The 22202-nt window shown below is 39.7% G+C and overlaps 1 protein-coding gene across 1 annotated transcript; it reads right to left on the bottom strand.

The window, feature by feature from the left end:
• Nucleotides 1-6481: 6481 nt before the first annotated feature.
• On the bottom strand, nt 6482-21863 carry LOC139916683 (cryptochrome-2-like). Its single transcript, XM_071905648.2, has 12 exons — nt 21592-21863; nt 20505-20613; nt 16812-16954; nt 14509-14693; nt 14332-14420; nt 13503-13643; nt 12901-13212; nt 12123-12274; nt 11443-11645; nt 10232-10318; nt 9456-9640; nt 6482-8337 (listed from the first exon to the last, which is right to left on the bottom strand). The coding sequence occupies exons 1-11, from the start codon at nt 21747-21749 to the stop codon at nt 9459-9461; spliced, it is 1761 nt and encodes a 586-aa protein (XP_071761749.1). The 5' UTR covers nt 21750-21863; the 3' UTR covers nt 6482-8337; nt 9456-9458.
• Between the last annotated feature and the right edge of the window lie 339 nt (nt 21864-22202).

The raw sequence follows: 22202 nt of genomic DNA, 5'->3' as shown, positions 1-22202 counted from the left end.
AGAATAGGTCGGCTGTTATGTCTTGGTAAAATCTGCTGCGCTTTTCCTGATGTTTGTCCTATATCACTCTGTTCTATGGCTGACTGTTGATCAGTTAGATCTAGTTAGGCTCATTCTCTGTGCAGTCCTGTGAGACAGGCTTGTGATAAATAAACAAACTTGGTTGAACTTGGTTGTGTGCACATGATCAAAGGTCTTGGAAGTAAGACAGCATCATAAAAACTATTGATTTGTCAAAATCGTTCAAGGCTCCTAAAGGTAAAATGAACTCATGGTTACAAAGACAAACAATACTATTTACTGTATGAATTTAAAAAATCATATTTTCTCCTAAGATTTAGGTGTGGCTGAGATACTCCAGGCCTCTTCTTTATCAACATGTGGTCAGATAAAAACTAGTGGGCGCCCAACTTCAGACCCCCATTGAACCACTCTCAACCCTGTTTTTACCTCCTGGCCCAGCAGGGGGACACGTGGCTCCAGAGGCGATGGGCTTAACCACTCAACTCTCTCCAGGCACGAATACTTCACAGTTTGATCTCTTTGATTCTCTGACAAACACTGTTTCTTTTGAGATAAATCACTTTTAAATGGATGCTGATATCTTGTAGGTGATAAGTGTTACAGAGCCACTGGCTGTGAGCTTCAATAAAATGTACAATGCATGATCTAGGATTTAATCCTACCAGAGATTTTTCTCCTGTGTCTCCCTTTCAGCTGTCTAACTGTCCAAATAACAAAAATGCTAAAAGTGAGTGGACTGCTGACTCTGCTGTTTAAGCAAATAACTATGAACTATTTAGCTAACCAACGGTACATCCCTTCTGAGAGAAACATATGGTTGAGGCCGGTTCACTGGGGCTTTTAGTGACAGTAATACATTTGTTTGCGATGCAGTAAAGCAGAAAGGGTGAAGTTAACTATATAAATAAACATATCTTGAAATTCAGCACTCAAGAACATTGCTGCAGAATTCGATGATTTACTTGTCTGAATAACATTCTAATATTACACCATTTATAATAAATTATTTCCAGTTAACATTTCAAATGATGCCACGGTCATTGAAGAAGTGTAAAAAGTGACAACACTGTAGTGCTGGACCTAGGTGTTTAGGTGGTTCTTAAGCACCTGAAATAAGCCCCAGGTAAGCCCCACTGAAGGTCCAAAAAACAACGTGGAAACAAAAAAAGTCCTAGGCTTAAATTCCTGGGCTTAAGTTCCTGGGCTTAAGTTCCTTAATGGAAAAGGGGCTAATATAACAAAGGATGTTATACTGTATAAGCCTTCAACACCTGGTACAGGAGTAAGTAAAACATTTTTTTAAAAATCATTGGATGGGTTAGATAAGCTCCTCCATGTTAAAAGTAAGCTTTTGTGGCAGAACCTCCAACTTGGCCTGAATAAGATGTCAAGGATGGTGCGTGTGTGTGTGTGTGTGTGTGTGTGTGTGTGTGTGTGTGTGTCATTCGTGAGATGATGACATCCAACGCCACATCAGCACATGGTTATACAACTTTCAGCAGTGTCACAGTCAATGCACACTTAAAGAGGACTTCTTGACATCAGAGGCAGACGCTGATGTTTTCTGTGCCTGTAATCAGCTATGTGCTCTGTCAGCTGTAATTGGCTCCCCTGTTGCTCCAAAAAGTGAGCCCAGAGTGAGCGGGGGAGCGACTCGTCACTCTCTCGTCAAGCCTGGCCCCTGTCTGGCAGAATGAACAGCAATAGCGTGGAAACAATAGGCAAGGCGCTCAGGAGGCAAAAAAAAAAATCAAAATATGGAAGGGAGCTGCCTGTAATGCAAAAATATCAATATTTATTTGGTACCTGAAAACATATTTGGACTTGCAATTATACAAATGCAGATACAGACACACAACGCATTTCCCTTCCCTATTCTGTTTTGATTATTTATTTATTTTTTGGGCAGAATGAACACTCAGCCTGACTTGTGGTGTAAGAATTGTTTTGACCGCTCTGTTAATTCTTGAATACTCACATTCTGATCTGATTTTTTTTATTCACAATATCAAAATGATTGTTAGTGAAGTATAGAGGTTTACTTGTTATCAGTAGTACACATTTTGTCTTCTTTTACCTAGCCTTATATAAAGCACAATTGGCCCCTGGTATTTAAAATGGGGCTTTGAACAATAATTTTACATTGCGGTCTTGTATTTGAGATATCTTTGTTTTAGGTGTAATTGCATGAGTTCAGAAACCATAATATACTAACAATCATAGGTTAAAGAGCCAGCTGGCTGTAATGGCTTGAAACAGCCCAGTCAGCAGTACAGCACCTGCAATGCATCAACAATCGTAGGCTAACAAGACAACTGAGCGCTTTAACTTGAACCAACCTGCTCAGCAGTAAAGATGCTGCAATGTATCAGCAAACACTTAACTGTAAAAATAATTCATCAGTGCATGACTTAACTTCTGCTATCATAGCTATGCCATCTTATGATAAATTAAGTCTATCTAAATGCCTCTTGAGCACATTTATGCCCAGTTGCTGGAGTGGGAACTACACTTGTGTGTCTTCTCCGGTCTTCATTATGCATTTGCAACTTTAGCTTGCTTGGTAACATTGGCCTCACTATACACAGCCTCAAATCTTAAAGCAATATTCCACTTAGTTTTAACATGGGGGTTACTCTGCACTTGACCACCATGAAAACCAGAATATAAACTAATCACCAAGATCAGATGCAGCTGGATGAGTTTGTAGCGTTCAGATTTTTACTTCCCATCCATTTGAATGAGCCACGAAAATAGGTAGGAATACCATTTAGGAGAGATAGTTCCTGTTTGGGAGACCAGATTTACTTTTATTTTTAAATATTTATTTTAGTGAAAACCAAAGATGCCAGAAATGCAAAATGACGACTGACCCAGGACTGCTTTGTTGTCTTAAAAGTGGGATCTGTTGTTGAATCGGTTCACAAACATATTAAATGTAAGTTTTCAGGCTATTTTCTTGGCCTCGTTCAAACACTGCAAACTTGTCCAGCTGCATCCGATCGTAGTGATTGGTTTATATTCTGGTTTTCATGGTGGTCAAGGGCCGAATAACAACCATGTTAAGTGGAATATTGCTTTAACCCTGGTATCGTCTCTTTGTCTGTCAGGTTCATGTTTCATCGTCTTCTTAAGCTTTTGACTGGATTCTCTGACATCACTGTTACTGCCTCATCATCACTGTTACTGCCTGAATCATTTTCCCTTGACTACAGCAATGCTGCTTGATCGCTCCATTGGTTTTACTTCCATTCTAGCCCACTTTAGGTCATTCAGTGTGGCTGCTTTGATAAGCAGCCAAGGCAAGGAGGGCAGTGCTGTAGCGATCGTTATCATATCACTCGTACAGTACATGCCCTGATGGGTGGGAGGCAGAACTCCCTCTGCTGCCAATCTCTCTCCACAACCTGTTCTGATGCCCTCATGATCATCTCCACTGCCATAGTGAACTGAAGGGGAGATGGTGCGCTCTGCCGTGATGCCAATTTCCAGGAACTGACATGCTGTGGTTTCGAGGGTGGTAAAACGTATGTGTTTTGATCAGATTTTTGGTATTCTAGTGCAGTGATTCTCAACATTTTTCATATCAAGGACCCCTAATTTAGTACACAGACCCCCCTTTTTATGAGATTTCTGACCCAAATCTTAGAATATTTGTATTATTAGATATGATTTTGTCCAGAATTCCATGACATCTGTATTGTAGGTTGAGAGATAACAGTGAGACTATGATCAAAATAGTCATGCTCCTATGTTCTATAATTGTGTTAACTTCTTGTAAATAATGGTGAAGTTTAACAATTCGTCAATTTGCTGGGGGACCCCCTGGAACCCCCTCAAGGACCCCTGGTGGTCCCCAGACCCCACGTTGAGAACCACTGTTCTAGTGGAACACTGTTACAGAACGTTGTGTATTACTTTTCCAGGTCCAGGAACACAAGATCTCTCTTTGGCTGATTGAATTTAATGCTAAATCATGCTCTTGTGTTCCAACACCCTGAAAATACCTGGCACTGTCCTGACACTCCTGTTCTCCGCACTAAAGAAAATGTTGCCATCTCCATTCAGGAGGCATATAGGGCTGAAATGGATTTGTTATTTCTTTTTCTCAGGTGCTTTATGCCGTGAACTTGGGATCATTTGCTCCTCTGAATCGACTTGCAAAAGCTTCCACAACCATCTCAAGAAATCTTGTGCACTTTTGTACTGTAAACCCAACAGGAGAGTCCATTAGCCTCTGGGCTGACAGCGCTTCTCTGTGTGTTACTGCAGTTTGCTCCTCTTTGGGTTTTGATGGAATAAAATCCATTTGGTGTTCTGGCTCTTCGATCAGTAGGCTATCTGGGGGAAACCTCAACACCTTTTCCAAGCTGTGGTCTGTTTTTAGCTCCTGCCTTTTTGCTTTCAGACTTCCACTCTGCTCCTTGGTGAAGCTTGGTGATGCTGCCCTATAGCTTGCTTTTTTTTTTTTCTGTTTTATGTTAAGATTCTCTGCCCTCCTCAGCATTATCAAATGATTCTTAAAGTTCAGCGCATTATTAATTTTGCTCATCTTCCGATGCCTTCCTCCATTGTTTTTTGAGCTGCCTCCTGTTCCTGCGCTAGCTGTTAAAACGTCTACTCAGATATTATCCCCCAGTATATCTAGTTTATTCTCAGCAGATTCTTTCAGTCTGTCAAACTCCAAAACATCCTGAACATCATTGGAAAACTAATTTCAGGCAAATGAGGGGCAGTAGACATGAACACACAGTTTATCACCTGTCATCCCTCCCTCTCTCCCCCATCCTTCCTGTCTCTCTCCACAGTAAACTGGCCAATGACGCAAAAAAAAAAAAAAAAAAAGCCCACAAATATGGAAAGGATTCTTTAAGCCCATGTTCTTCATTTTTATGTTTTGGATCATACACAAAAATGAAGAACATGGGCTTAAAGAATCCTTTCCAATTCATCAGCTTTCAATATTCACATTTTATATATTACTCATATACTACTTTCTCTTATATGCTACTCCTTAAAGACACCTATCCCCCAAAATCCTACTTATATTATGTATTCCAGTGTATGTGTATGTGTGTATATGTATGTGCTCAGATATGGGCATGGTGCTCCACCCTGACCAACAGCTGGCTGCACATGCAGACAAACCAACCCACTGCACGTGTTTCTGTCACATGCTCTATTGTAGTGGTGAACGTCTTGGGTACCACGCCTACTTCTCATATCCCATCAATCACATTATGTCATGGTAAACTAGTTCAGAAGGAGAAGGACAAATGTCGAGCAATTAATACGGCCATCTGTGGCAGTGGCTTTAGTCTACAGTCAGTAAAATGTCAAGCGATTGTGAATCCACAATGCTACCTGCGCTGTTGAGGTGTTCAGGACAGAGATGGTGTCCATACTGAGAAATTGTTGGGAATTTTGGTTCAGAATGCAAGATTAAAAGATCAAAACTGATGACAATTGTCTTTTAATAAACTCAGTTGAGATTTTCTGCTATTGGGGCATCCTGGTGGCTCAGTGGTCGAAGGCGCATACCATGTAACCGCAATGTCCTGGGTTTGAATCCGGCCCAGGACATTTGTCACACGTCATCCCTCTCTCTCTTCCCCAGTCTCTCCTGTCTTTCTTCACTATACACTATCTAATAAAGGCAAAATGCCCCAAATCATGTTACGGAGATGTTTTAATCCCATATGGTTGGGTAAATAACTTTTTGTTGCCGTCATCATTGTTACTGAAAAGTAGTTTGTTCTCTCTCTTATCATGCAGTTTCAAAAACAACAGTCAAAGCAGTGGTTACTGAAAAACAATGGTTATTGAATAGCTTTTTGATATAATACTTGATGGATTTCAAGTATTATATCGAAAGTCTAATTCATTGACATGCTATTGTCCTAAAGAGTATTATTTCAGCTTTTTATTATGGTCAAATCACAATATTTAAGGGTGGAAATTGAGAATCACACTATTATCATATCAATAACCAAGGTATGAAAATGACATGGGATTTAATTCCCATTACATTTAGCTAATGATATGCATAATGAATAGCATTTTGCGTCCTGAAAATTTGAAAACTATTCAGGAGGTTTATGTGATTCTACCTCCCTTCAAATATACATATTTTTTCATCAGCTAAAAAGTGTGTCAGTACCACAGTATGTTTTCTGTGGCATGCAGAGAATTCATCATTTTAGACATTTGGGAACATGAAAGAAAACCTGCATGGGACCTTTTCACAAGCCCTTGAAGTTCTCCCTTCCCTCTCTTGAAAGAGTATTTGTGAACCCATATTGATCTGTTGCTAAATCCATCATGTGATTGAAGACGTCAAGACTGTGACTGGCCTATAGATATAGATCTATTTATAAGTCGGACTTGTCCCCTGGTGAGCAGTCATTCATCCTCACAAAGCCTGTCATGTGTGTATCAAACACTTGAGCACACAGCATCTCTTCCAAGCATTTATTACTGACGCAAATTACACTTAAACCTGAAGTGTTTAAGACCCATGCACAATACTCCATTTGCATCACATCACCCTCAAGTCTTTCTCTTTATTTTACATCACAATAGTATTAGTATTATCCATTCTAGTTCAATAGTAGGTCTAATCAGGCAGCAAATGCTTAATTCTTTAAGCACAGCATGAAAAAAGCATATCAGACTGGAATGTGTTGTTGGTTTTGCCATGTTTTCAGAGACACAGATATTGCACACACATATCTTAAGATAACAGTATATTACCAAATAATAAAACAATACATTCCTCAGTAAAGTCAGGAGGGTCGTTACACAGTCCTTTACATCACAGAGGTAGCTAGCAGTCCAGAGTATATGATGAAAAGCACAGCATTTGTTTTGATCATCTACAGTAGCACAGGCACGCACAAACTATCTTTTAACTGGGAATAGCTGCTACAGCGCCGCTCAGCATTACTGGCATCCCTTGAAATTAGGTAAAACAAAGACTTCACATCAGATCTTTATGGCTCTAGGTTTTAATTCTAAACATAAGCCTTGAAACTAAGGATAAAAGACAACATTATTGACCATATTAAGTACAATATGGTTGCACCTCAACATATTATTGCTACTTTTGAATGTACAGTATAATGACAAACTTGCTTTGTCGTCCGTACATCGCGAGGATCACAACTGCCTCTGACTTTGTGACGTCCTCAAAGATTATTTATACTTAATGTGTTTTTAAAGTCATCACATAATTCAAATCAAACCCAAGGCTTGAGTCACTAATAAAACGTCCTAATACCAGAAGTAATACAAAGTAAACAACATTTAAATGAGTCACAAGAACTTAAAAATCCTCAAAAGTATTATTACACAAAAGGAAAATAGAACACTAAAGTGCAGAAGTAATTTTAAGGAACCATTTTCCAACTAATAAATATTGAAAATAAATAAAACTTTCAAGGGATGGCAATGGTGCTGAGCAGTAGTGTAACATGCTTCAAAAACTTGCCTGGGCTTCCTTTTAAACTGATATGTGAGAGATTTATTTAATTGGGAGTAATATATTCAATCTATAGTACACCTCCTAGTCTGAGGCCATGCTCTTTGAAATCCTCTGTACTTGCCTTATTCATTAGCCAATTCCTTTGGATCTAACTTTTCAAATGGAAAAATACAGTTGGCTTCAAAACCGTCATAAAATGATCACACAAAATTCTGCATACTCTTCCAGCAGGAAAAACTGTGTTATTGTCATTTCCATGTTTAGCCCCTAATTGAGAAAAATACATATCTATCATTCTGGGAACCGTCATAAATTTCAAAAATAGACAGCTTATGCAAAAGCTGTGAAGCCAAATACTCCAGGCACCGTCTCAATTACACTTCATTTGGGTATGATTCATATTCCATTAAAAAGTAGCCTGCCAGTGAGGCATAATAAAAAAATATGACACGCACAACAAACTGGATAAATGGTAAAATACTGTCTGGATCAAAACAGCATAAGACATGTAAGTGACATTTCATTTTCAAAGTTATTATTTGGTGGTAATGCTACATTTGGCAGTCTGCTCCAAATGAGAAAATCCACTGTCACTTATATCGATGCGTTAGCTGAAAGCAATGGCTTAACCAAAGTCCAGTATGTATCACTGACACATTGAAATGATAACATTGTACAGTTGCTATTTATTAGTCGTTACTCCATATGTTTTGCTTTGTAATTGTGGTAGGGACTTTGTAGTTACAGTGTAGTGCAGTGTGGTGTGAGGTTGCTGCATATGGTTGAGGGGGTCCACTTGCATGTTGTCCTTGTGTTGCACAGTCAACAGTCTGGAAAAGACAGAGCACAGGCACCAGTGTTACAACAGTCATCACTCATATGAATGCATATGGTAAATAGAGAGATAATTTCTGAATAAACAGTCTCAAAACATTTTGTGAAATGAGCACAAACTCTGAAATACAGATTACATGTGGACACAAATAAAGTGAAGGTTATGTGACAATAGCATGGACTGGACAAGCCATTTTAATCTGGTAGTCGCGTGAAAAGGTTAGCTAACAGTTAAGATAAGGCCATTAAACAATTTCAGTTGAGGGTAGGCAATTATGTGGTTAAAGTTAGTAAAGTTTTGGTCAAGGATAAAGAAGAAACACTTAAGCTGCACTATTTCAATGTCAATCTACTTCCTGTTTCTAGTCGTGTCTCCATGTAATCCCTTTGTAGTGGGGAAACACATTTCTCTCACTTTCCTGTCCACAGAGCAAGTTATTTGCATTTTAAAACACTGTGCTCACTTCATAATGAGACCAGACTGAAGTGGTAAGATGTCTGGAATTAAATGTCCTGATTTTATCAAATGTATATTTTTACCTGATTCAACTCTGCATTAACTTTCCAAATTAGCAGACAAAAATGTTTAATAGGGAGGTTTACTGGTCTGGCTTCGATTATATGCAGTCTGCAGTTTCAAGGCATATGTTGACACATAGCTGCTCAAGAAAGTATTTACCCAAGTTGAAATACCCATGACATTTTACACATTCTCACATGTTTTGTCTACCTTTAAAGCAACATATTCTATAAAAGTGAAAAGTATATATAGAATTCAAATGAATGAGCTCCTCCATTCGGACATGCAGGACCGAGTTGTTCAAGAACAGCACATACCCTAAGGTTATTAGGTTACTGAACTTTTAATCAGTTTGGCGATTCATGCTATTTGATGCATTTTAAGTTACTCTGATGCACATTTAAAATGCAGGAGGGGTGTGTACGTATGATTCACTGATTTATGTGTATGTGTGATATACCTTTAATGTTTTAAACACACTTGTGGCACAAAAGAAGATTCCTGGAAACCCTTGGGTTGAAATGTCAATAAAGTTGACTTGACCAATTTCATATTAACAGAGACAAACAGCATTTTGAAGCGCCGACTCCTTACCGGTCACTGCAGTGAACTTTCAGTGCACCAGGGGATTTTTGGTGGACTGCACTTGTCAGAATGTCGCTCCTGCTCCACAGGCCAGCTCCTCTTCCTCGGTGGCAACAGCTCCGATGTGGCCGTCATTGAGGCTGCTGTGGCTTTCTGACCGGAGTGACAGGAGGAGTCTGGAATCACCACAGCCCCTGTTGGAAAGTTTGGGAGGTTGACGTGTCATGAGTATTTAGTAATAGCTAAAATTGTTATGCTGAAAATGGGATATCTAGAGGGGAGGATTACCCAAAGCAAGAGACGAGATACAACATTTCTCAAGCACTTGCACTCTTTTCTCCAAAGACTGGTAATACTTTACTTCACATTGGCCTTATTCCAGTGAAACCTGTGCATTAATCTAGTACGCTCTGTAATAATATTCTGTAACTACTTAATGAGGATCACTTTAATACATATTGTACTAAGGAGGGAGTAAAGCCACAACCTCAGTGTAATTAGTGATAATCTTGCATATATTTGAGTGGCAGTTAGGCAGCAGGAACATCTTTGGGTGAGGTTGAAGCATTAAACAATAGAACCAACAGAGGGCAATGCAAGACTTCATAATGGCAACATGAGGATGTGCTTGGCCAATGTGCATACAGTAGGAAGATGACATCATGATTATTTTCTGTTCTTCAGCACTACTCCCAATATTAATTACAACACCACCCACCACCAAACTCAAAGCCAGTATTTGAACATCATTTTCAATTAGCAAATATTAACAGAGTGTGACTGACTGTTTATGCTGCTTGCAGCCTTTGATGTGTCGATCATCGTTGAAGATTCCACCTCCTCCTGCAGCGTTGAAACTGACCCAAGCAGACCTGAGAGAGGAGGAGGAGGAGGAGGGGTGGGGGATTAGAAACTCTCCAAACTAGGCTGAAGTGTAGAGATTTGATCACAACGAGCAAGGCAAAGTAAAAACCTGGAACCTGGAAGTGCAGTGTAATGAGATAGTGTTAAGTTCCACACAATATATTTTGAAAGGTATAACTAAGCCCAAAAGACCTAAAAAAAAAAAATCACTCTTTGAGGTTAGGGTTAGACACAAAGAAAAAAAAAAAAATGACGACCAATCCAAATACTGAACAGCAAAAATGTTCAACAATTTTACAAAGAAAAAACACAGCCATCAGAAACATTGACAAAAAAAAATTGTCTCACATGTCTAATAATCACTTATTACTATTAATAACAGTTTTGATAATGATATTCAGTATTTCCAGTTTCCAGAATCCAATGTTATAGAAGATGTAACTGCAAGAGGTAACAAAATAAGGTGTTTTATAATCGCTTGACGCCTGATGGAGGAGGAGAGAAACGGATTTTCCACAAAATAAAATTATTGAACTAGTTAAGCAAGGGCAAAATTATTTAAGTCTCATTCTCCCCTTTTCTCACAGATTGTTAAGGATTCCAAAATTTGCTTTTAATTTTTCATTTTGTCCAAGATCTATAAATTTTGAACTAGTGTCATGATGGGTTACTCATTTATACCAAACTTACACTTGAAGTTGTTGGACCAAGTGTTTGCTATGGAGTGTGTGAGCTAGAAGGAAATAGAGCGGGTAGCAGGGCAACAGCTAAACTAAAGGTTAGAGAGCCGAGCTTCTTACATTGACGATTCAATCCTGTGGGGAAATTCTGGGAAAGGGAATGAGTAACACTCACCTCACCTCAACTCCCAACCCTTTTTGTGTGTATGTGTGTGTGTGTGTGTGTGTGTGTGTTATTGAATTACTTAGTGCAATTTCACTAACTGGTAATCTGACTACTTAGTTCACTCAACTTTATGCAAGTCTGCTAGCTATCTGAATACTTTGAAAGATTCAATATTATATTTTGTTAAGTGAAAGGATATTGTTTTCAAGGGTAGTTTGCCAACAATTAGTACACGTTTTTATTTTTTTAGGCCACCTAACACTATAGTACAATATACTGTACTTACTGAGTCCCTTGTAGCTGGACAGCTGTTTGTAGACCTGCTTCATCCTCTCAATGTTGAGCCGGCTCTGCTGGGCGTGGTCCAGCATGGGTTTGGGATAGTCCACCCCCACCACGCAGTGTGCTGCTTTCTGCACCTCATACGGGGCGCTCCACGGCTCATGGATGTATCGGTTTGGGTAGTCCTTTAGTATGGGGATGTAACGCCTGGAAACACATACAGAACACATGCCAACCCACTGCGTGCGTTAATGTCAAATGCTTTATTGTGTACATCTTGGCTATCACACCTAATGTACTTCTCATATCCCATCAATCACATTATGTCATGGTAAACTAGTTCAGAGGGGAATGACAAATGTCGAGCAATTAATACGACCATCTGTGGCGGTGGCTTTAGTCTACAGTCAGTAAAATGTAAAGCTATTGTGAATCCACAATGCTACCTGCGCTGTTGAGGTGTTCAGGACAGAGATGGTATCCATACTGGGAATTTGTTGGGAATTTTGGTTCAGAATGTAAAACTAAAACATTAAAACTGACAAAAATAGTAGTTTAAAATATTACATTTTAGAATAAGAGAGGGAGAAGACGATACAGAGTAATCAAACATAGAAGACCATGTCACAGAGAAAGAGCAAAACACCAAAAATTGAGAATTATTGGTGTAGGCTCCTAACGTACCTGATGTAATCTCCGGAGGGGTCGATCCTCCTGCCGAAGCCCACAGGACAGTAACAGTGGAAGAACTGCTGAAAGAAGGAGCTACAGGACATCCACATCCAGCTGCCCGCATTGATGCTCCAGTCTGCATCCAGCAGCAGCTCCTCAAACACCTACACCAGACCACACATAAAACATATTGCCTAAGATCTTATTCACAGTGAAATCTCCTCTCTGCCAGTGTTATTCAACTAGTGAATTGTGCAACCACACAGACATGTATCCATACAAAAAACAGGAAAAATAAAAAGGACTTTATTTTCAGGCACCCAAACCTAAATAGTCCATTGTTTTATTACATTCTGTTAGGTTTGATTGAAAAAAATCCAAAGTTTTTTATAAGGTGTCAGTATCACAGTCTGCTGTGTCTTGATTTGTAGAAATCAAGAGGATACAAATTTACAAATTTGGACATAGGAGAAAACCAACATGTGGGTCCTTTTCACAACCCCTCGAATGTTAGGGGCATTTGGCAATAGCATTTGTCAACCTATATTGATTTGTAGTGTCTAAATGACAAACATGCTAACTAAATTTCACACCGGTTACGCAAAAAAACATGCTTTGCTAGCTCAATCTAGTTGAAACTAAAATATTCTGCAGCAAAAGTATTTTTTTGTCACACAGAGTTTGGCCACTGCAGTTCCAAAGCTATACAGTAGGCGAGTTCAATATGAGGTGAGGGAGAGCTGTTTGTCTGATCGACTGATTAACTGGCAAGGTGACAGGCTTGGCGTACCTGCATGCCACATTCCCAGCTGAGCCAAAGGTCTCCTCTTGTTAAGAAGCAGGCCACAGCATGCCGGGCCAGGTGGTGGATCCAGCCCTCCTGCTTCAGCTGGGCCATGATGGCGTCAATCCAGGGAAAGCCTGTCCGTCCCTCTGCCCACTTAGCCAGCACCTCAGGGTTGCGGTCCCAGGGGATCTGCACACAGATAGGGTTTCCTTCCATGCGGTCGAAGGAAGGGTTGTTGGTGGCTACCGTGTAGAAGAACTCCCGCCACATGAGCTGACTGTAGAGTGACAGAGGCGGCGTGTGGTTTTTCCTCACCTGAGGGTTGGGTTGAGAGAACAGATCTGAGGTGTACTGAGGAGAGCAGGAGAGTCAGGGGATGATGTGTTATATATGAGGGATTTGGTAAAAAAAAAAAAAGAAATGAATAATGTTGAAAATTAACTGTCAGAGATGAACTGGTCAGGCAAATAGAGAGGATAACAAATTCAGCATTGCAGATTCCCCAGTTCTAAACTAGTTTAATTCTTTATTATCAGAAAAGAGAAAGCAGATTGTAGGCCAACAATGCTGCTTTTTATTGCTTGGAAATGAGCTCAATTGTTTACCTTCATGTAGAGCTCCCTAAGTCTGAAGTAGAGCACTCGGCACGAGAGGCAGCCAAACCGCAGGTAGGGACTGAGGCCTGTCGGACTAGCCATGAGGGACTCTGCTCCTGTTCGCGGACGCTCAAAGTTTGCCAGCCATCCCTATGTCGAGATAAAAGAACACAGTAGCAAACAAGAACATTTTGATAAATTGTCGCAAAAGCAAAAAGCACATTAAAAGGTCCAGTACAATGAAAATTGCATTTCTCAATTTCATGGTATAATTTAACAAAGTACCTGTTAATGTAAAGTTACATTAATTATTTTAACTGACAGCATTGTGGAAATTTGACTAATGCCTTCGAAAAACTCTCCCTCTAGTTGTCAACAGAATCAAACAGATTTAGAATTCCAATCTACTTCCTGGTGTAACTATGCCTAGGTTTTAATGAATGCTCTGACTGGTTGACAGTATGCATAGTTAATTAGGTGTCCCATAGTCTGTCAGCTGCTTGCCAAACTAGCCAAAATCTCCATGCCTCCATTGTTGTTGCAGAGTGCTGAAGTTCCAACACTGGTTATTTGTTTTCCAAAGATAGAAATATTGGCCTGCAGTGGGAGGATAAACTCTCACTCGGTCCTACAGGCTTTGCACCATCTAACCATCAAAAAACAAAAAAATTATGCTCATTGTGTTAGAAATCAACATCAGACTTTTCCTGACCGAGTTGAAATCATGTCTGCAGATTAGGTAACAAAATTAATCACCAACTTCAGCTTTTATTTGTTTCATGTGACAGGATATTGTAGGTGGTCGTCTTAAAGAATGGACACCTCCAGGTTTACTCACTTTTTTGTCCACATGTCGGTTCAGTCTCTCTAGAGCCTCGGTTTCTCCTCCCTTCCAGGTTATGGGTGCCAAGCTGTGCGTCGTAAAACCTATCCAAATATAAAAATTGTCTCCGTTATATCAATACATGTTGTTCAAAAGAAAACAAATAAAAACAGAAACACACACTCTCATTACCAAGTTCCTCGAGGGAGGGTACTCCATAATGTTGGTCATGTGTGGATGTGATGTCAGTGGGGCAGCTCTCCATCTGTTGGCGGCTCACAGTGGGGACAGGCCTCTTGGGAAGCCCCAGCCGCTGGATGATGGCCTGGAAGCGCTTGAAGGTGAGGGGAGGGGTGTTATTGTTCATCTCAATTATCCTGCAGCCAGAAGGAGAAGAGACGTGTGGGAAAGTGGAGAATGGGGAGTGTGGTTAATACTATTTGAAGTGAATTTAGAGAGTGGAATAATCACTCAAATATAAGAACGAAGGCAAAAAAACATCACTCTATTTATGTGGAGTATATTCAGTCCTATTTTTGGAGAATCCAGTATCAAACCAACTCCTGGAGATGACTCTGGATTTCATAAACATCATTCAAACTGCCCTTTTCAAGATTTATCATCATACATTATTGTCTAACATTCAAATATACTTTTTAGAATGATCAAGAACAGTTGTGTAATTTTTGTTTTTCTCAGAAAGATTCAATAAACCTCGTCACAATACATCTCTGTAAAATTCATACATTTTACATAACGCCTTACTTTTAATCACAGTTCTAAAATTGAATTGCAGCTGCCTTGTGACAGTAGTTCTGAACAGCTTTATGCAACACTTGAAGCACTGAAAGAGTTTTTTTTTAACACTAACAATATTCAGTCCTCACTAGGACACATAAAAGACAATCACATAAGAAATTTTCTCTATTCACACTGGATAAAATGATTCACTCACAACATTACATCATAGACAGTTACATAGCCTGGCATTCCTGTGATTCCAGGGTGTGTAGCGGCCAGGGTGACTTTAATCCTGTCATGTCTTAGCTAGCTCTTATACAACATAGGGTGAGAGACATGTCAATGAAAAAAATGTTTAAATTCCTCTGGTATTTACAGTCTCTACACAAAACTTCTGCAAACTTTTCCTCCCGTTTCTCAACTGCCTGGATGGTTAATTTGCCTATTGTCAGTTGAAACGTATTCCCTGTGGCAAGCAGGTGTGAGGCCACCAAAGGGAAAACACAAAGACCAAGACAAAAAAAAGATCCACTGTATAAGTCAGTGAGCAAGTTTTAAATTCAAACTCCAAATCTGCTTTTGTCTTTTTATTGATTATTTCACACAGTACCTAATTCTATACACCAAATAGCACTGAAACATGGTGACATAGTCCTAAGGAAAATATATTTAAATTCTTTATCATTTCTATATATTTTTTTTTTTAGCTGGTAAAAAACTTTCTTGGCAGGTATTCATTTATTTATTTATTTTTAAAGTTTACCAGCCGTTGGCAAGTAAGCCGAAAAAGTTCAGGTTAGACACAGGATGTTCTACATGTGAAGGGTTGTACTGCATTCCTGTCAGGGCTGAGCAGCTTGGGCCGTCTGCTCTGACAGCACATGTTTATGTGGCTGAGTAATTTTGCTGCTTAGATTGTCACAGCACATGTTGTGCAGTGTGACTGTGTGGGCCTCTTTCATAACCAGAAGGGGGCAGCAGTCCATGCTTCTCCATTACCACAGACCATGCAATGTCTGGATTTGTTTTTGAGTGTGTGTGTGTGTGTGTGTGTGTGTGAGTGCGTCAGAGTACAAAAACATAATAATCAGATTCATTCAAATGGATGCAGAGCAAACAAATTCAGCCAAAACACCATTGTGCACCTTCTCACAGCCTTGCATATTATAGTAAATGAAAAGAGCAAACAGATGTTTCAGATAATTATGTTGTGAGAGCATACTGTATGGCTATGACATGGTAATTGTTGCTATGGCGCTTTCCTATTTGAATGAGAGCCACCAGCAGGTGCAGCACGCACCGTCAGTAGGCTATCAAAGTTTTTATGCTGTCAATACCCAGATGCTTCACTCTTTAGCCTACTTGCAGAAAAGTAGGTCTTCAAGTATAAAACTTATATCTCAGAGGAAAGCAAAACTGTAAAATGTGCTTTTTCCTTTTTAAAGAGAGAGAGCGAGAGCTTTTTGAACAATGCTAGTGGGGAATTGAAATGAGGGAGGTGATGGAACGATAGGGGGAAATCTAGCCAATTACTCATCCTTAGTATGGAGTGACATGTCTTTTAAAAAAGGAACTACTTGTGTTTTTGACGCAGAAAACCGTGAAGACTTTTTCAATGGGTAAGACAAAAGATTTTCATGCTTGTGCCCGGATAATTTCTGTCCTGTTTGAAATTCAGCCCAAATTGTCAGTAACAAGAATCTCATCTACCACATGAACCACATGGAATATCTGTTGTGTATTTACAGTATTACCTGTCCAGCTTGTAGAGGGTGTTCAGGTTGCGGACATGCGTCTCCACCCCAAAGTCCTGAGCCATCTTGAGGATGGCGGCGTCACGCTCTCTGCCGTAGGGTTCAGAGTCGTACTCGAAGGTCAGCCGTGTGACATTCCATTCCTCGGGGAAGAAAAGCACACTGCATTTACTAGCCATTACAATAATAAGAGGATCGCTTTCTCAGTATATTGCATTCCAAATTCGCAGCATTGAGCAGTCTTATTACTTACAAAAAAAAAAAAAAACCTTAACAATGAAAAAAAGTAGCCTCAATGGTATCTGTCATGCTTGGATTCAGTAGCGGTAGAGCATAAAGCTGATGATAGTTATCACATTTCAGATGCAATCCATTTCCTGTTACCTACGTATTGAATTACCACCTTGCTCAGCAGTCACCAGTCAGAATGTGCAAATTCCAATCATATTTAAATCAGGGCGTTTCTCTTTACACATTTGGTGGACTGTATTTGATTTGGACCAAAATCATAAATATATACGATAGAGGCTACTACACCTAGCTACACCCAAATAGCAACAACGCCCAGTGAGAAAAGACATAGTTAGTCAACTGTGTGTCAATTCATAAATAAAATCTATGATTTGTATAACTACAACGCAGCAGATATGTCAAATTAGAGATGCGGTATAATTTAATAACCAGAGACTGATTACATCCAAGTAGGAATAAAAAATGCCTAGAGGTTAAGCTGGTGTACAACAGAGGCCGGTGTAAATGGGGGAATAACTACTAAATGTGTGACACTTGAAGCAAATGTGCAAAGATCACGCCAAAGAGGCGGTACAGTTTCCAACCTGCACCAAAGATTTGGAATAGGCAATTGTCTTGACTGAAATCCTACAGTCAGCATACCTAACAAAGTATTCAACTTCTGTCACAGCAATACCTCTCCGGGGATCACTTTGTCAGCTTACAATATAATCCACTTTTAGATCTGTCGGTCACAACAATGACAGAGGTGGGAGTTGCCATAATTAAGTATTGTCACATAACTATTCAACTCTATCCCTAGTCTCAGGTCCAATTCAACATCAGTAATGGCCAAAAGGGGTCAATAGTCCTCATTCCACTTCCCCGTTTCAATCTCAGCGTCCTTCCTAAAGAGCTTTTACATTATATCAGTCAGTGTTGTCTTAAAAAAGAAAGCATTGTGATGCCAAATGAGTTGGTTGGCCAGAAAGGCACTGGCATCTCTGCGTGTTACGTGATTAATGACTAGTATGACCACTTTTGCACACACTCTTCTGTGCCAACCAAACACAAACACAGCAGCACATATGGTACACAAACACACCTCTCTGATTGTTAACCACTGGATTTTCAAAGAGCAGAGGGACTATTGTTAGGCTTAAATAAACCAAAAGACAAATGCACCTGGACTCTGTCCATTCAAATTAATTGGTTGCAGGTGCGTAGGATCCATTTATGAAGAGCTAATGCACAAGCTAATACAATGAAAAAGTGCAGTGAAGACACTGAAGATGATATAATCATCAAAACGTTTGTCTCTTTCACTCGAGCACTTTGCTGCACCGATGATCTTTGTGGCTGAACATAACTTTGGCAAATAAATGTCATGAAAGAAATGTTGTCTCTCCTTGTTTATGTGTAGAGTGTGGGTTTCCCTTGATCTGCTGATTACTAGCCTACTTCATGGGCTTCGAATGAGTCAGAGTTGGACACATGGATTTAAAAATCAATCAGCGGGGTAAACAACCAAGGGATGAAGGTGGACTGTGCATGACTAAATAAACACTTTTGCAGGCTGTAGATTTCAGTTGGTGTAGCAACCATGGATCACAGGTGCTTGATGACAGAAGTGGATCCTTTTGCCATTTGTGGCAACTATGATGATTGATGGATCAATTCAGTATAACCTACTGCAGAGAGCTAGGCACTTCAGCTGGAACTCAGCCGTTTCAAACAAAGATTAGACACCATCCATTCTGTTTTGGACCGTTTGGGACAGTCTAAGGTGAGTGGTAATGGCATAATTTAAAAGTTATGATACTTTAAAACAGACCAAAATAACAAGAATGAAGACAGACAAGATTGAAGTGTAATGATTCTATGGGGTGATTTTCATAATAAGCTATTTAAAACTGCTAAAAAAGGACAAATGACAATACCATCCTTTTGATGAGTCATGCCATTCAGATCAGTACTTAGGCCATTTAAACATTTAATAGACATTTTGTGCAGACTTGTCACTGCCTTATGTTTCTACTAAATATGAAATGTGCTTTAAGCACAAAATGTACATTTGATGTACATGAGAAAGACAAAGCATTCCATACAGAATTAAGCCCCACTGCAAACCAAATAGGCTATATAATTTACTTGGTCCAAATCGTAAGCTACTTTGATGTAGCCGACACTGTAGTCAGTAAACGAGGAGCTTGGTTTTGCTGTTTGAATTATACCTTTTTAACTGAGCAACTGCAGGTCATGTTTGTGAAACTGTTTCGTTATGTCACTCCCATGATGAACGGAAGGGACACCAACTGCCACAGTTTACATCAAATTATTTACTAAATAGCTAATTAGTCATATAGCTCATGTTCTAAGTTAAATACAAACAGGCAAAATAACAGAATGACTTCCTCCTTACTAGCATTTGCTGTAATGAAGGTTTAGCTTGCAAGGCTAAAATATATGGGCATCTATTTAGCAGGTACGAACTGACATACTTCTGATATTAAAATAGCAGTCAGAATGTGACAAAAAACCTCAAACATTTTCTGTTCAGGTGGCCTGCGTGAAGGATGGACCTTATATCTTAATTTACACATAATAAAATTTTAGACTTTTCCATGCCTGCATAAAAATATTGCTGCAGTGCCAAGGCCACACCAAAACAAGAAGACATACTCCTCTGCCAGCTTGCAAGTTATGTAAAACTGCAGGGTGGTGTGGTTTTGCATGATGAAGGTGGCTCAGCCAAAGGAGGTACAATAGAGCTAAACCATGACAACAAGGGCTCAGCATGGATTGAAGAGACTAAGCTGTTCACAGATATAGTTTGAGTATGTGTATACACATGCATGCTGCTTGATAGAGATGCTCTGTTACAGCATAAATCATTGCCTTTCAAACAGGTCAATTACCACGTCTGCATTTTTCATGCTTGTCTGTGGAAAACTGTACAATTACAGTATCCTACCTAATGTCAGGCATAGTAGTGACTAGCTGCTAGACATAACCAATGAGCTGGTCAGCTTGTGATTGTCGGACCCTTCTATGACAAAATCAAAACACAGCCTGTGAATAAGTAGGCTATTTACAGATGTTAATATGGCACAGAAAGTGGGATTGTGGACAGAAAAATGCTGATTCAGAGCTTCTCAGTGACCAACACTAGAAGACTGCAGTTGTTCTGGCCAGCTCCCATGTATGAAAGTCTGTAACTGAATGTGAGGCAGGGCAATGCATGCTCAGCAAATCCCTAATTTGAAAACTACCGACAGGAAATGATAGGAAATGTTTACTTTAATTCCAAGGACTTATACCATGTAGATACCCAGCTTTGGGGGCCGTTCAAGTTCACTTCCAGAATAACTCAAGGAACAAAATCATGTGAATGGGCCTGAATACTACAAAATAAGCAATAGCAAATCTTTTTCCATTTCCTACCACTAATTTGATACTAACCTTGAACAGGCGTGGAAAGACATCTGTGGGTTGTCCACGGACCACAAACAGCCTGGAATTTAGTTTACGGAGGCTTGTGTCCAGGTCCTCCAAGGACTCCAATAAAAACCTGAAAAGAAACAAACATAACAGCAAATTAGCATGTATGCAATACCATAGTGGCTTCCTTGATGTGTTATTCTGTTTTGTGTGATGAATTCCTGTCTGACAGAACTTCTGAATGGTACAAAGTTTTAGTTGCATTATGGTAATACTACAACTTGTGCACAATTACATTAAACTGGCTATACAGTGAGCAAAGTATTTGGACAGTGGTTGATAATATGGCCCGATACTGTAATTACTTTGGATGTGGAATGGTACAGTTTCCCTGAGCTTAATGTAGAGGCTGTCAGCTTTAATTTAAGGTGTCTCAACCGCTGAAACAGTTAAACAGTGACAGCCCTTCATGTTCATGCTTCCCCCGCATGGGTCCCCAAAGTGTCTGAACAGACTAAAGTGGGACTTTTCAGCATGTGATCTAACCCTTACGTGCAATGACATCCTGAAGTCTGCAAAACATAAAAGTGTCTGTCTAACACTTGCCATGGATTGCAAGAGTTTTCTTTTACAAGTGCATCAGACAATAGTTTTAGTGCTCTATTATGTCGTCAAATGTTATGACTGATGTTAACTGAGTTAATTAATGATAATTAATGCATTAATGCAGATTTTGCGTTAATGTTGTTAATTAATTTTGCATTCATGTTGTTAATGCAAAATCTGAGGACGCGGGGCTGCTGAAAGCTAGCTTTCAGAGAGACCAATTAACAATTTAACATTTCGTGTGCTGATTTATATTACTGTACAAAATCCGCTTTAGGACATCGACCTTTATGTTTCAAGGCAGCAAGCTAGCCAATGTGTTGCTTGTCATGCTAGCCAGCGTTACGCTAACTTGTTTGATGCCACTGTTTCGTATGACTTAGCTAATTCTAAATCACAGGATTCACAGTTTTCTTTCTGAGTTAGTTACTTGTGGGCAGAGTTGGGGAAAGAACAATGTGAGAAAAGTAGTTAGGTTTCTGTCTAGATTTTTAACACTGACCTCCATCGGTTGAGTCCAACATTAGCAGAACCTGCGAACCAAGGGTCCAAAATATAAACACAACGCACCGTGTCCGCTCCGTCCAAAGCCTCCTGTAAAGCGGGGTTATCGTGCAGCCTCAGACCTTTGCGGAACCAGTGAACAGAATTTACCACCATGATTAAAAACAAAAGTCTTCGAAAAGATTACAATGTTTGAGTTAAATAAGTTCGATGAGTCAAGTCGATCTCAAGCTTTAGAAAAGTAAGACCATTCCTCTGTCAACCACGTTACTCTCTTGTATTCGACTTGTGATGCAGCTACATTCACTGATACGAGGCGTCATCAACTTCCAACGGTCTGGTCTCCTATTGGCTACACATCCGCACGTGCAAGAATGAGGGAGAATCTTTGGTTCTGATTGGCCGTTCAACACGTGTATTCGCCACCTTGTCACGTTCCTCTAGTGTGTTTACAAACTGACTGACGGAGACAAATACGTGATGTTTTAAACGGTCCACAATGCCTCTTCTTCAGTAACTGTTTATGGTTGTTCCCACACCATCTATTCTTCACTACTCGACAGCCTGTAGATGCTTTAAACGCACTGCAGCTACATACATTCAGGAATA

The sequence above is a fragment of the Centroberyx gerrardi genome, chromosome 1, assembly GCF_048128805.1.
Source record: "Centroberyx gerrardi isolate f3 chromosome 1, fCenGer3.hap1.cur.20231027, whole genome shotgun sequence".
Taxonomy (NCBI): domain Eukaryota; kingdom Metazoa; phylum Chordata; class Actinopteri; order Beryciformes; family Berycidae; genus Centroberyx; species Centroberyx gerrardi.
Note: the sequence above shows the minus strand (reverse complement) of the source record. Positions and strands in the feature narration are given on the sequence as shown.